At 40.1% G+C, this 15,149-nt stretch overlaps 1 protein-coding gene across 4 annotated transcripts in view; it reads left to right on the top strand.

Annotated features, from left to right (window-relative positions):
- LOC120517595 (CD44 antigen-like) overlaps positions 1-15,149 on the top strand; it is a 45,762-nt gene that overhangs the window by 15,190 nt on the left and 15,423 nt on the right. For 3 of the 4 annotated variants that reach the window (XM_039740007.1, XM_039740014.1, XM_039740021.1), the window contains exons 4-5: positions 3,999-4,097; positions 13,428-13,640. In XM_039740007.1, the coding sequence (XP_039595941.1) occupies positions 3,999-4,097; positions 13,428-13,640 (312 nt within the window). The remainder of the gene's footprint in view (positions 1-3,998; positions 4,098-13,427; positions 13,641-15,149) is intronic. The other variant, XM_039740029.1, reaches the window with a different exon arrangement.

Raw genomic sequence — 15,149 nt, 5'->3', positions numbered from 1 at the left:
ACATCGCTCTATTCCCTTCTCCTGACGTCTCTGCTCTTATGTCTCTAAGTGCTGCTCTTATGATAAAGGTGTGTGAGGGTGTGAGATACAAAAAACACAAAATGGTGCAAACATCACTTCAAAATAGTTTGGGTATTACTGTGTGGTCATGCAGGCACAATAAAGAGACAGAGACAGAGGGGTTAGGAGCACACGTTAATACAGCGCATTGCTGCACCTGCATAGAAAAAAAGGCCGTGTGCTCCGTGGTTACTTTCTTAGATGGCATTAGCATATTGTAATCCCTTGGACCAATAGCGTGAGTTTTCCACATTCGACTTACGAGGTGTGGCAGAAAAGTAATGAGACTGGCAACACTGCAAGCGATCTGGCAACGCTGCGCTGTTGTCCTTGATAGAGCACGTGTATCAGTACCCTCCCATAGCTCAGTGCGAGTTTCAACTCCTTCCGTTAACTACGTGATTTTTGTGACTGCTATTAGCGAAGTTGTGTTTTTGGTTGTGCGTCACAAAAGGGGAATCGTCCACAAAGAATTTGTTCCTCCAGGACAAACTGTCAACCAAGTTTTTTATAAAGACGTCCTTGAAAGGCTCAGAAAAAGGGTCATTCACGTGAGACCAGACATTGCAGACAAATGGATGCTCCATCATGACAACGCCCCATGTCACACTGCCCTCTCCATAACAGAATGTTTGACCTCAAAAGGCATTCCTGTGGTTCCCCAGCCCCCTTATTCACCTGACGTCAGTCCGTGTGACTTTTTCCTAAACTGAAAAATGTCCTCAAAGGACGTCATTTCGGGACTTTAGAAAACATCCAAAAGAGTGTAATGGACATGCTGAAGACCATACCGGTTGAAGACTTCCAGCGCTGCTACCAACAGTGGGAACAACGTCTCCATCGGTGTGTAGCTGCCCAAGGGAACTACTTTGAAGGGGATAACATTGATGTTTGAAAAAAAATAAAAACTTTGGTAAATAAAAAATCAATCTCATTACTTTTCTGCCACACCTCGTATATGACTGACATTATAAAATACCAGAAATCACACGATAAAATCAAGTCCCAACTTCTCTGCAAGTATATATGGTAAACAAAATAGCCTGAGGAATCTCCTGAATTGCTGGTCAGTTCAAACAAATGGTACTGTGATTTAGGAAAATAGATTTCCTTGGATCTTAACTGTCCATGCAAGTATTAAGTTCATCTGTTGTTTTGTCTTGAGCAAAATATAATGAAAATCCATCCATCCATCCATTATCCAACCCGCTATATCCTAACTACAGGTTCACAGGGGTCTGCTGGAGCCAATCCCAGCCAACACAGGGCACAAGGCAGGAAACAAACCCTGGGCAGGGTGCCAGCCCACCGCAGTATAATGAAAATATCGTTAAACATTTACAGATTTTGTACCCCACAACACACACCATGGTTTTTATGATTGAATAACTAAATTCAGTTACATTTATTTTGGTATAGCGCTCTTCGTGTAGGTGCAGTGTACTGTGATAAGTTCTTGTGTAAAATGCAAGAATAAATGAAAGTATAAAATGAGAGTATACACCAGGGAAAATAAGCATTGAACATGTCAATGTTTTTCTCAGTAAATATACTGTACTTCTAATGGGGCTATTGACATGAAATGTTCACCAGTTGTTGGTAACAACCCAAGTAATCCACACATACAAAGAAATCCAAACAAGTAAGTCCATAAATTATGTATAATAAAGTGGAATGACACAGGGAGAAAGTATTGAACCCATGAAGAAAAGGAGGTGCAAAAAGGATGGAAAGCCAGCTAAGATCTGCGAGTATTTAGAAAGCAATCAAAACAAATAAGTCCATAAATTATTTGTAATAAAGTGAGATGACAAAGGGAATAAGTACTGAACATCCATCCATTATCCAACCCGCTATATCCTACCTACAGGGTCACGGGGGTCTGCTGGAGCCAATCTTTTTTATTTCAGAACTTCTGTAAAAACAATATGTGGAATCTTTGGAGTCCCAACGTGCTGAATCTTTTAAATGAGGTCAGTGAGATGTGCATTTGATGACTTTGTACCGTAATTCAGGACAGGTGTCTCCGTTTGGAATTTCAGCACAGACAACACGATCTTCATCATCAGCAGTTAATCATTTTTTTTGCAAAGTAACCAATAAAAGCATGTGAGGTAAACTCCGTTTTTGAAATTCTCTGACTTAAACTTCAAAGCTCACCTGGTGTCCATGTATTCGATCTCTATTCGCCTTTTCTTTATTTCTCCAAGTAATAATCTCTCTTTCTTTGCACTAATGTGATCTTTACTTTCTTTGTTTTGACCCTGTCGTTTTTTCTCTTGTATTTCGCGCCTACTTTTTTTTTTCCCCCCCGAGTCTTTTGAATTCCACTTTTCATTTTCTCTAACCTGCTGTGCATGTGTTTGGCCCCCTTTGTTTTTTAACCTCTTTATAACATTTTACTTTGTTTTCTACTCTTTGTCTTTTATTTCTGACCTCGCTTTGTCCTGCTGGTCATTTTGGCGGTTATTTTCCCTTTTTCCAGTAATAATTTCCATTTGTTTGCGCTCCTGCGATCTTTACTTTCTTTTTTTTATATTTTCTAATTTTCCTACTTTCATATTCTTTAACTTTCTCCACATGTGTATTGCAGCTTTTTTTTTTGTGCCTTTTGAATTCCACTGCTTTCTTAATCTCTAACCTGCTCTGCTTGTGTTTAGCGCCAACGTTTGTGAACGTCTTTATGAAGTTCTACTTTGTCTTTTACCCTTTGCCAAGCAAAATGAAACCTTTTATTGGCTAACTAAAAAGATTACAATATGCAAGCTTTCGAGGCAACTCAGGTCCCTTTTAATTCCCAGGGATTGCCCAATTGGATGTGTTTGTTCGTTTCAATTCCACTTGTTCCGGGCTGATTATTACTTTCTTTATTTTCTAAATTTGCACCTCGATTATTCTTTTTCTTTTTTGTCTCTCTAATGCTTTTGAGTCTCTTTTCTCCGCGCTGCTTTCTTCTTCACTCAGTCGTCTGCGTTTCATTTATAACGTATTGTCCTTCTACACTTCATATGCGCTGAGAGCCCTGATCTGTGTCTGCTCAAAGCCTCCTTTACACGACTAAGTGAGTTGCTGCCCGCGCTCTTATTTATGTGCAAGTATGGCGTGTCTTGTAAGAATCTCATGTTCTACGTCATGGCGAGACGGTCCTGCAGGGTCAATCTCTTGGCACAAAGTCTCATGTTTAAGGTCCCCGTGAGACGCTCCGTGGCCAATCTCTTTCATATCGCGGGTCTTTTAAGCGTCTTCCGTGATCTTCATGTGAAGATCATGTCTTGTCACCCTACTGTTTCTCTCCAGGATGTTTTTTTATAATAGAGAGATGTATTCATAGACCTCTGTTGTAACAAATGGTCCAACTGTCAATGTGTTAAAGATGCATATAATGGGACCTTCAAAAACCAGGTTAGGACCAGTTAGGTTAGGTCTGTTTACACCTCATCATATAAGAATGAGGTTTACTCACCAGTGCGTAGGCGGCCAGTCTTGGTGCCATATGTGGGACACAGCCAAGTCCATGTATTGTATAATCTGCTGGATGTGGATGCTGAATAAAAGACAAATTATATTATATATTGACATTCGTCCATTCTCATCAGTAGTCAACTGCAGAGCAAATAATAGCAGAACTGCAAAAATGGTCAATTGACAAAATAATAAAGAGCAGTTAAAGTGTTTTCAAGAAGAAGGGGGATTTTGAGTAAACTTAACTCATTTTAATTAATCCCATTACTCCATTACCTTGGACTTTAACAAAGTGAAATTCACTACACAGTGATAAATAGAAAATCTTCCAAAGGCCTTGTCATCTATTTTTTGCAATATCATATATAACTCTACTTGTCTGTGATACGGTCGACATGTTTTTTTTAAATGCTTTAAATGACTGTCTTGTTGGTCTGACACTCACACCATTTTACTTTCTTACATTTTCTTTGCAGAAACAAAGCCAATTAACTGTGCAACACGTACCCTAGTCCCAACTTCACCTGAGCCGTGGACTGTTGCTACAGACGGTGGACAGACCTCAGGCTTTACAGGTAAGACGTGCGCTGGCACCTGTCACATGGCCAGAAAACGAAGCAAATAAAGACGAGGCGTCCATTCTGTGCTCATTGACGACAAGTCAGATTGGTAGCATAATACAGGAAGAAGACTTGAAACTGCAACTTTGGGACTTTTGCATTTCTATGGTCACATGCAAAGTAATTATTAAATTATTATTACATTAATTATTACATTGTTATTATATTATCACACATTATTAATTATTACATTATCTATTATTATTATTATAGATAATGATAATAATTATTATATTATTATTATTACACATCACACATTAATGAGCCTTATTACACATTACACATTAATGATTACATTATCTATTGTTATTATTATTATAATGATAATAATTATTACATTATTATTTTATTACACACTACACATCACATATTAATGAGCCTTATTACACATTATTAATTATTACATTATCTATTATTATTATTATTATTATTATTATAGATAATCCATCCAGCCATTATCAAACCCGCTATATCCCAACTACAGGGTCATGGAGGTCCGCTGGAGCCAATCCCAGCCAACACAGGGCGCAAGGCAGGAAACAAACCCCGGGCAGGGCACCAGCCCACCGCAGTATTATAGATAATGATAATAATTATTAATTATTACATTATTAATTATTATACATTACAGATCACAAATTAATGAGCGTTATTACACATCATTAATTATTACATTATTATTATTATTATAGATATATATATAATAATTATTGCATTATTAATTTTAACATTATTATTACATTATTAATTATTACACATTATTATTACATTATCTATTATTATTATTATTATAGATAATCCATCCAGCCATTATCCAACCCCCTATATCCTAACTACAGGGTCACGGGGGTCCGCTGGAGCCAATCCCAGTCAACACAGGGTGCAAGGCAAGAAACAAACCCCGGGCAGGGCGCCAGCCCACCGCAGTATTATAGATAATGATAATAATTATTAATTATTACATTATTAATTATTATACATTACAGATCACAAATTAATGAGCGTTATTACACATCATTAATTATTACATTATTGTTATTATTATTATAGATAATGACAAAAATAATTATTACATTATTATTACACATTACACATTAATGAGACTTATTACACATTTTTATTACATTATCCATTATTATTATAGATAATTTCAAAAATAATTATTACATTATTAATTAATGCAAATTACACATTATTAATACAGCTTTATGCTTCGATTTTTAGCATTTAGCTTTTTCTTCATCCTTTTAATTTCGTGTAACAGTTCATTTCAGTTTAGCTTTCCCGTCTGATGGCTGTAAATTCAGTTTTTTATAACCTTGAGATGTGTATTGTCTAGACCCCATAAAGAACGACTAAAATATGTTGGACTTGCTAGCTGACTTTAACCTTTCATATGGCATATCAACTGGTCTCTCTGTAGACTAACCTATAGTTAACAGGTCCTTTTGGCGAGTATTTTGTTTTATTTTGCAATGTCTTGGTTTTGGTTTTCTTCAGCTACAAACAAGGAGAGCTCTTTTTATGTCTTCTCAGTTATTCAGAGTTCTGAAGAAGGGGCCTGAGTTGCCTCATAAGCCTGCATATTGTAATCTTTTTAGTTAGCCACTAAAAGGTGTGATTTTGCTTGACTTCTCACTGATGTTTAAACATTACTCTTTACAACTTTCCAGCTGTGCCCCCGTGTTCTTGATGAACTCATTTTAAAGTCACCGTATCGTTTCACTGGACTAATTCTCTTCCACATTTTAAACACTTTAATAGTCAGGTATCCTCTTAATTGTCTTTTTCTTAAACAAGAAAAGACTCCGCTCTTTTAATCCTCGTAACTCATCCCCTGTAGCCCTGAATCAGCCGAGTCGCTCTTCTCTGGACCTTCTCTAGTGCTGCTATGTCTTTATGGAGACCCAAACTTCACCCAGGACTCCAGATGAGGCCTCACCAGTGTGTTATAAAGACTTGAGCAGAACCTCCTGTGACTTGTACTCCACACATCAAGGCGCTATATAACCTGACAGTCTGTTAGTCTTCTTAATGGTTTCTGAACACTGTCTGGTAGTCGATAGCTTAGAGTCCATTATGACTCATAAATCCTTCTCATAAGGTGGACTTTAGATTTTTAGACCCCCCATTGGGTATTCAAACCTCACATTTTAACTTGCAATTTGTAAAACATGGCATTTACTGACATTAAATTTTATCTGCCACAAATTTGCCCAAGCCATATCCTAACTACAGGGTCACGGGGGTCTGCTTGAGCCAATCCCAGCCAACACAGGATGCAAGGCAGGAAACAAACCCCAGGCAGGGTGCGCGCACACACCCACACAATTTAGGATCACCACGTCTTTGGATTGTGGGAGGAAACTCATGCAGACACGGGGAGAACATGCAAACTCCACAAAGGGAGGACCCAGGAAGCACACCCCGGGTCTCCTAACTGCAAGGCAGCAACGCTACCCACTGCGCCACCATGCCGCCCCAGTTGCTTTACAGCTTGATACTATTGTTTGTCTTACTTGCTTTACATACCTGCTGTACAGTTTCGCAGTATTGCTCACTAGTGTGTGTGTGCGTGCAAAACCCATTAACCAAAAACGTTGAAGGCAGAGCGAGGATATTCTCTTGAGTGGATGACGCACATGAAGAGAGGCACTTCAAATATATTTGCATATCTTCCTTGCAATGGGATATCCTGTTATGTCACAGTCAGCACTTTCTTCATCATTCTGGCACCCACGCAACCAGACTGTCCTCAATATTCACCAATTAGGGCACATTGCATTGCACCCACATTGCCATGTCATTAGAGAAAAATATGTGCACAACAAAATTTTGATTAACTTTGAATCAAATTCTGCTCGACTACCAGTTCCATGAATTTACAGTCCTTAGTGTGAAATAATATGATCTAAAATGCGCTCTTTTATGTCCCAACTAGCTGTGCTGCCCGTCTAACAAAGGTGGAAATCTAAGACATTGACCTAAATGTCAATTTATTTATGGAGCACATTTAAACCACATCAGTAATGCTGTAGCCATAAATGGAAAAGCCGTTGGTCCAGATGGCATACCTGTGGAATCATGGAGGTGCTTAGGAGAGATGGCAGTGGAGTTTTTAACCAGATTGTTTAATGTCTTTGTCATCTTGTTCTGTCACACCCATCACCTGCATGTCCTCTCTCATCACATTCATAAACCTCCTCTCAGGCCTTCCTCTTTTCCTCTTCCCTGGCAGCTCTATCCTTAGCACCCTTCTCCCAATATACCCAGCATCTCTCCTCTGCACATGTCCAAACCAACAGAATCACACCTCTCTGACTTTGTCTCCCAACCGTCCCAACCTGAGCTGACCCTCTAATGTCCTCATTTCTAATCCTGTCCATCCTCGTCACCCCCAATGCCAATCTTAACATCTTTAACTTTGCCACCTCCAGCTCTGTCTCCTGTGCCACCGTCTCCAGCCCATATAACATAGCTGGTCTTACTACCGTCCTGTAGACCTTCCCTTTCACTCTTGCTGATATCCGTCTGTCACAAATCACTCCTGACACTCTTCTCCACCCACTCCACCCTGCCTGCACTCTCCTTTTCAATTCTCTTCCACAATCCCCATTACTCTGTACTGTAGATCCCAAGTATTTAAACTCTTCCACCTTCACCAACTCTACTCCTTGCATCCTCACCATTCCACTGACCTCCCTGTCATTCACAGCTTTCTCAAGATCCCTAGGAGAGAAAAAAAGGTTTGACCTAAAAGACGAAGCAGGAAAAAGTAACTCTCTACTACAAAGTTAAGGTTTGCAGTGCACCGCCTGTTGGAATGTATTTCATGATGCATGTAGTCATAAAGTGTGTCATTCCAACAAATGGCACATCACAAACATTTGTAGCAATACAAATGCATTACTTCAAATATTTGTGATATGCCACCTGTTGGAAAAGCAAAGGCAATCAAGTGAATTCAATTTGTTACCAATATGCAATTAACTTTGGTGTATCTTATAAATCCCACCTTATTGATGCAAAATCTGAAAAAAGGGGGACAACACAGAAAGAGCGGCACTGCTTTGACGCTGGGTGCCTCCTGTTTGCAAAACCGAGCAGACACTTGTGCACACATGGGGTGAGGCTGCCATGAAAATGTGTGTGGCTTTAGGCCAGGTTTAGTTTTTATACATCTCAAAGTGTGGGTGGAATAAAATTTTGTGCATACACGCTATTTATACATGAGGCCACTGGTCTTTACAGCTTGTATATTTGCTGCCCAGTAATAAAATTGAAAGTTAGCCAGTGCCATGGCCCCTTCTTCTTTAGGTCATGGTAGAGTCTCCCTTTGAATGCATCGTTGGCTCGAATTTCAATAACCTATTTTTATTAAAAAATTATTTGTTAATCTGTACGGGGATGGTCTGAAATAGAAAAAGAAGCTTGAAAAAGGTGTTCATCTTGACAATGTTGATTGTCCCTGCTAATATGAGATGGAAGGTAGACCATCTGTTCACATTTTCTTTTAATTTTTCCCATGCTGATAGCAAAATTTTGTTAAAAAAGACTTTTATATTTACTTGTGAATGTAATTTAAACCGATTTCATAAAATAAATGGGTAGATGTCAATTGTAGTAGTGTTTGCTAAAGAGATGATTGGAAAAATGACACTTTCTATTCAAATAAATTTTCAGTCCAGATATCTTTTAAAATTCTGCTAATGCGTTAAGGACTACGGGTCAGATACAGTGCTTGAAAGTTTGTGAAGCCTTTAGAATTTTCCATATTTCTGCATAAATATGACCAAAAACATCATCGGATTTTCACTCAAGTCCTAAAAGTAGATAAAGAGAAACCAGTTAAACAAATGAGACAAAAATATTATACTTGGTCATTTATTTATTAAGGAATATGATCGAATATTACATATTAGTGAGTGGCATAAGTATGTGAACCTCACGGATGATCCGTTAGTTTGAAGGTGAAATTCGAGTCAATGGGATGCCAATCAGGTGTGAGTGGGCACCCTGTGTGATTTAAAGAACAGGATCTATCAAAGTCTGCTCTTCACAACACATGTCTGTGGAAGTGTATCATGGCACCAACAAAGGAGATTACTGAGGACCTCACAAAAAGAGTTGTTGCTGCTCATCAGGCTGGAAAAGGTTACCAAACCATCTCTAAAGAGTTTGGACTCCACCAATCACAGTCAGACAGATACAAGTGTACAAATGGAGGAAATTCAAGACCATCATGACCCTCCCCAGGAGTGGTCGACCAACAAAGATCACTCCAAGAGCAAGGCACACGTGTAATAGTCGGCGAGGTCACAAAGGACCCCAACTGAAGGCCTCTCTCACATTGGCTAATGTTCATGTTCATGAGTCCACCATCAGGAGAACACTGAACAACAATGGTGTGCATGGCAGGGTTGCAAGGAGAAAGCCACTGCTCTCAAAAAAAAAACATTGCTGCTCGTCTGCAGTTTGCTAAAGATCACGTGGACAAACCAGAAGGCTATTGGAAGAATGTATTGTGGACGGATGAGACCAAAATAGAACTTTCTGGTTTAAATGAAAAGCGTTATGTTTGGAGAAAGGAAAACACTGCATTCCAGCATAAGAACCTCATCCCATCTGTGAAACATGGTGGTGGGAGTATCATGGTTTGGGCCTGTTGTGCTGCATCTGGGCCAGGACGGCTTGCCTTCATTGATGGAACAATGAATTCTGAATTATATCAGAGAATTATAAAGGAAAATGTCAGGACATCTATCCATGAACTGAATCTCAAGAGATGGTGGGTCACACAGCAAGACAAAGACCCTAAGCACACAAGTCGTTCTACCAAATAATGGTTAAAGAAGAACAAAGTGAATGTTCTGGAATGGCCAAGTCAAAGTCCTGACCTTAATCCAATCGAAATGTTGTGAAAGGACCTGAAGTGAGCAGTTCATGTGAGGAAACCCACCAACATCCCAGAGTTGAAGCTGTTCTGTACGGAGGAATGGGCTCAAATTCCTCCAAGCCGGTGTGCAGGAATGATCAGAAGTTACCGGAAACGTTTAGTAAGGGGGGTTACAGCAGATACTGAAAGCAAAGGTTCACATACTTTTGCCACTCACAAATATGTAATATTCAGTCGTTTTCCTTAATAAATAAATGACCAAGTATAATATTTTTGTCTCATTTGTTTAACTGGTTTCTCTTTATCTACTTTTAGGACTTGAGTGACAATCTGATGATGTTTTAGGTCATATTTATAAAGAAATATAGAAAATTTTAAAGGGTTCACAAACTTTCAAGCACAACTGTACATGCAGTTTCATGTCTTCTGCATATAGTGGTGTTCGCTGTTCAAGTCCTCCTCTGATAATCCCCTTTACCTTTGATGCAATTCAAAAAGTAAACAGCCAGTGGCTCAATGGCCATTGCAAAGAGCAATGGCGATAGGGGGCATCCTTGCCGAGTACTGTTTTCTAGTTTGAAATAATGTTGTTAATAAAGACAGAGGCTTCAGGACAGGTGTTAAGTACTTTGACTATGTTGATGATTTTATCTAATAATGAGTTGTAATGAATTATGTAGGTAATGAAATACTATGATTTGAAAAACGTACATTTCATGTGTGTTCCATGTCTACAACGGACTGAGTAAATGTAGGATGACATATAATATGTGAGGCAAGAAATGCTGAACACGTAGCAAAAGCAGAACATTTTTTCATATGTTACAGTAATAACAACATAGCCCGGCGGTGGGTTGGCGCCCTGCCCGTGGTTTGTGTCCTGCCTTGCGCCCTGTGTTGGCTGGGAATGTCAAGGTCAGTGTCAATTTATTTATATAGCACATTTAAAACAACATAGGAGTGCTGTGGCCAAAGTGTTTTACAATAATAGAATAAAAGAAAACAAACAAATAACATAAATAGAAATAAAATATATGAACATAAATAAAATACATAATAAATAGAAGTAATGTTACATAATCACAATGAGGAAGCCATCATTATTACTGAAGGTCACGGAAGGCAAGTGAATAGAAATGAGTCTTTAATCTCGTTTTGAATTGTCGACGACTCCTTTATGTGACGAGGTGAAGAGTTCCACAGGCGAGGTGACACAGCTGTACCCCTTAGTTTGACACTCGGTACGAGGGACAACAAGAGACAACTGACCAGAAGATCTAAGCACTCTGGATGGCTGGTATAAAGCACACAATTCAGATAAATAGGCAGCAGCGAGGCCATGTGAAGATTTAAAAACTAGCAACAAGATTTGAAAATCAATTTGAAAACTGACAGGCAGCAGCCAGTGTAAAGAAGCTAAGATTGGAGAAACAGAGTCGGACTTTCTTGTCCCAACCAGAAAACGAGCGGCAGCATTCTGGACCAACTGTAACCTGCGTATCAGAGAGTTGCTAATCCCAGAATACAGCGAGTTGCAGTAATCGAAGCGAGAAAAGATAAAAGCAGGAGTAGCTTTCTCAAGATCCCTAGAAGATAATAAAGGCTTGATCTCACCTAATAGACGAAGCTGGAAAAAGCAATTCTTGACTACAGAATGAATCTGTTTCTCAAAAGAGAGGTTACTGTCAAAGATAACACCAAGATTACGGACTTGAGGTTTGAAAAAGACAGAAAAAGAGCCGAGAAGTCCAAGACCAATTTGGGCTTTAGCTGATGGACTCGCTACAAGCATCTCCATTTTATTTTGTATTCAGATCAAGAAAATTATCAGCCATCCAGGATCTCAGTTCAGAAAGTCAGTCTTGCAGTTGATTTATTGCAGAGTTGCAGACGGGACTATAAACCTGAGTATCATCAGCATAGCAGTGAAAAGAAATGTTAGATTTCTTAAAAAGAGCTCCAATAGGGTGAAGGTATATAGAGAATAAGATTGGACCCAAAATGGATCCTCGAGGAACAGCATATTTAAGAGGATCAGTAGACGAAAAAGAGGAATTTAAAGTCACAGAAAGGTGTCTACCAGTTAGATCTGACCTGAACCAGTTAAGAGCGGCCCCTTTAAGCCCAACAAGATGTTGAAGCCACAACAGCAATGTCTCATGGTCAGTAGTGTCAAAGGCAGGGATTGGCTCCAGCAGACCCCTGTGACTCTGTAGTTAGGATATAGTGGGTTGGATAATGGATGGATGGGTAACAACATAATGTTGACGTGAAGTCCAAACATCAAATAAACACTTTCACAAAGGGTATAACAAAACAAGTGTGCTTTTATTTTCAAGAATAAAACCAGAGAAAAAGAAATTGTTCAAATGACATGTTGTGAATGTGTACGGAAAATCAAAGTCCAAATATCAGTCGGTACAAAATAAAGATGTTTGCATGCATGTGTGTGTTTGTACGTTTCATTTTCAGCTGGTTATATTTGATAGACACGTGAGTGTCACAGTGGAGACGCTGGTGTCTTGCAGATCACACAGGTGGTGCAGAGGAAGAGCTGCTGCTTCACAGTAAAGAGGTCCTTGGTTTGAACCAGCTGTGTGAAAAGCTTTGACTTGAGAACCTGCTTGTGGATTTGTTGAGCTAAGATCTTATGAGCCTTTGCTCCGTGTTCATAATGATGTTGCAATTTGAAGATGAGGTGGTCTGTTTCTTTTGTTGTCAAGAGATTAAATTGTGATTGCAGAACCGGTCTTTGACTATAAAGTGCCTCATTTGGAGGCCTGGCGTATTCTCAGTCTATTCTGGTAATTTCACTGATCAACTCTGATGCCTTCTTGGTCTCTCATTTTATTTTTATGGGAAAGATATTAAATAATCTCTCCCCTTAATAAAGCCTTCAGAGTTTCCCCGAGTATTCCTGCAGAGACCTCTGAAGATGCATTTGTCTCTGAAAATAATCAATAAGATGTATTCAAATTTTATGAGTGTTCATATTGAGAGTAGATGGCAATACATTTTGGATGTCATCCACATTAGGTGCATAGATTTTAATCAGACTTCCTTTAGATTACCCTTCACAGCAACATATGTGGGTGCCATCCTGACAACAACAACCAAAGGCCAAAAGCAAGTATGGAAGGATTAGTGGTGTCTCACGGGATGCGATGACACACAAGCCCATACACAGTTGATTTAGAGTCTCCAGGAAACATTAAATGGCACATTTTTGGAAAGTTAAAGGACAATGTTCCCCATGTAGATACATGGGGGACACAGAAATGCCAAGCAGATGGTGACTGGCCTAAAACTGAAAGACATTTCCATTTCGTGTTGGCTACCATACTGAATTTGTATTTCTTAGTATTTATATCCAATTTTTGTTCTTTCAGAGAAATTTACCACTGATGACACTACTCTGTATGCAGTTACCACTGAAGAAATAGTAGAGGAGACTTCTCCCACAACTAGCCCATTGGTAACTACTACCACATCAAGGACACCTCCTGTTTTTGAACTCACTAGTTCTCCAATTGTTGAGTTGAAGTTGAATGAGAAGGGCGCTGGTTCACCATCTTCAAAAAATTCAACTCTCTACTACGTAGGTTAGTCTTTTTTTTTTGAGCTTGGGAAAGGTGCTATATACATAAAATGTATTATTATTATTATTAAATAATATCATATATATATATAGTGGCCCCCGGCCGGGGCTGGAGCCCGGCCGGGACGCCCAGGAGGACGTGAGGAGGGCTTGTGCCTCCTCCAGACCGCGAGGGGGCGTCTGTCCTGGTTCTGTTGGGGCCACGGGTTGAGGGCATGGAAGCCCTTCCTGTAGGGGCCCGTGGTCACCGCCAGGCGGCGCCGATGCCGGTTTATCCCGCGGTTGCCGGTCGGGCTGGAGCCCGGCCGGGGCGCTTTGAGGACCGGAGGAGGGCGAGTGCCTCCTCCAGACAGAGTGGGGCGTCCGTCCTGGTTAGGCAGGGGCCTCGGGTACAGGGCTTCAAGCCCAGCCCTGTAGGGACCCGTGGCCACCGCCAGGCGGCGCCCGGTGCCTACTATCCGGGAGCCCGCACTTCCGCCACACCAGGAAGTGCCGGGGAAGACTTTGTGTGGCACCCGGAGAGCTGCCAGGAAGACAGCCGACACTTCCGCCACGCTGGGGCGTGGCTAAGGACGGAACACCTGGGGCTCATCCGGGAACCTTATTTAAGGGGCCGCCTCCCTCCAGTCATTGGTGGAAGTCGGGAGGAAGCGGACTGAGCTGGAGAGCGAGGACAGGAGGCGGCCAGGAAGCAAGGCACAGAACTGTGGGCCCTGGACTTGGGGGAATCAGTGCTGGAGGCACTGGGGTTGTGAGTGCACGTGACTTTCATGATTATTGTACATAGTGTAAATAAACAGTGTGATGGGTGAGAAAATGTTGTCCGTCTGTCTGTGCCGGGGCCAGCGTTCACAATATATATATATATATATATATATATAATCTATATATATACTTTTTTTTTATTAATTTTATTGCAATCCATACAAATCATTCAAGTTTTTACAAAAAGAAAAATTGAGCTAAGGACAAATCGATCCCCACCCCTGAGAGAGAGAGCAAGGCAAACGGCGTGAAATTTAAGGCTTGTAAACATACCTAAATTAATAAATTCTCTGTGCTTTATTAGCTTATTTTAAAATATTACTGATTAGATCCTGCCATGTTTTGAAAAAAGTCTGTACGGATCCTCTGAGTATTTGATGTTTTCCAATTTCAAATAATATAACACATCGGTTTCTTACTGACTCAAAAGAGGAGTTTGGGTTCTTCCAGTTTAGCAGAATGAGTCTGTGTGCTAACAGTGTAGTGAATGCAATCACAATTTGTTTGTCTTTCTCCACTTTAAGACCCTCTGGAAGACCCCCAAACACAGCTGTTAATGGGTTAGGAGGGATTGTGAGTCCAAGGCTGTCTGAAAGGTAATTAAAATTTTTGTCCAGAATAATGTAAATTTGGTGCAGGCCCAGAACATGTGACTTAGTGAGGCTGGGACTTGGTTGCAACGTTCACAGGTTGGATCATGTCCTGGAAACATTTTGGAGAGTTTTAGTCGCGACAGATGTGCTCGATA

This window comes from Polypterus senegalus, chromosome 1, assembly GCF_016835505.1.
Source record: "Polypterus senegalus isolate Bchr_013 chromosome 1, ASM1683550v1, whole genome shotgun sequence".
In the NCBI taxonomy this organism is placed as follows: Eukaryota; Metazoa; Chordata; class Cladistia; order Polypteriformes; family Polypteridae; genus Polypterus; species Polypterus senegalus.
Note: the sequence above shows the minus strand (reverse complement) of the source record. Positions and strands in the feature narration are given on the sequence as shown.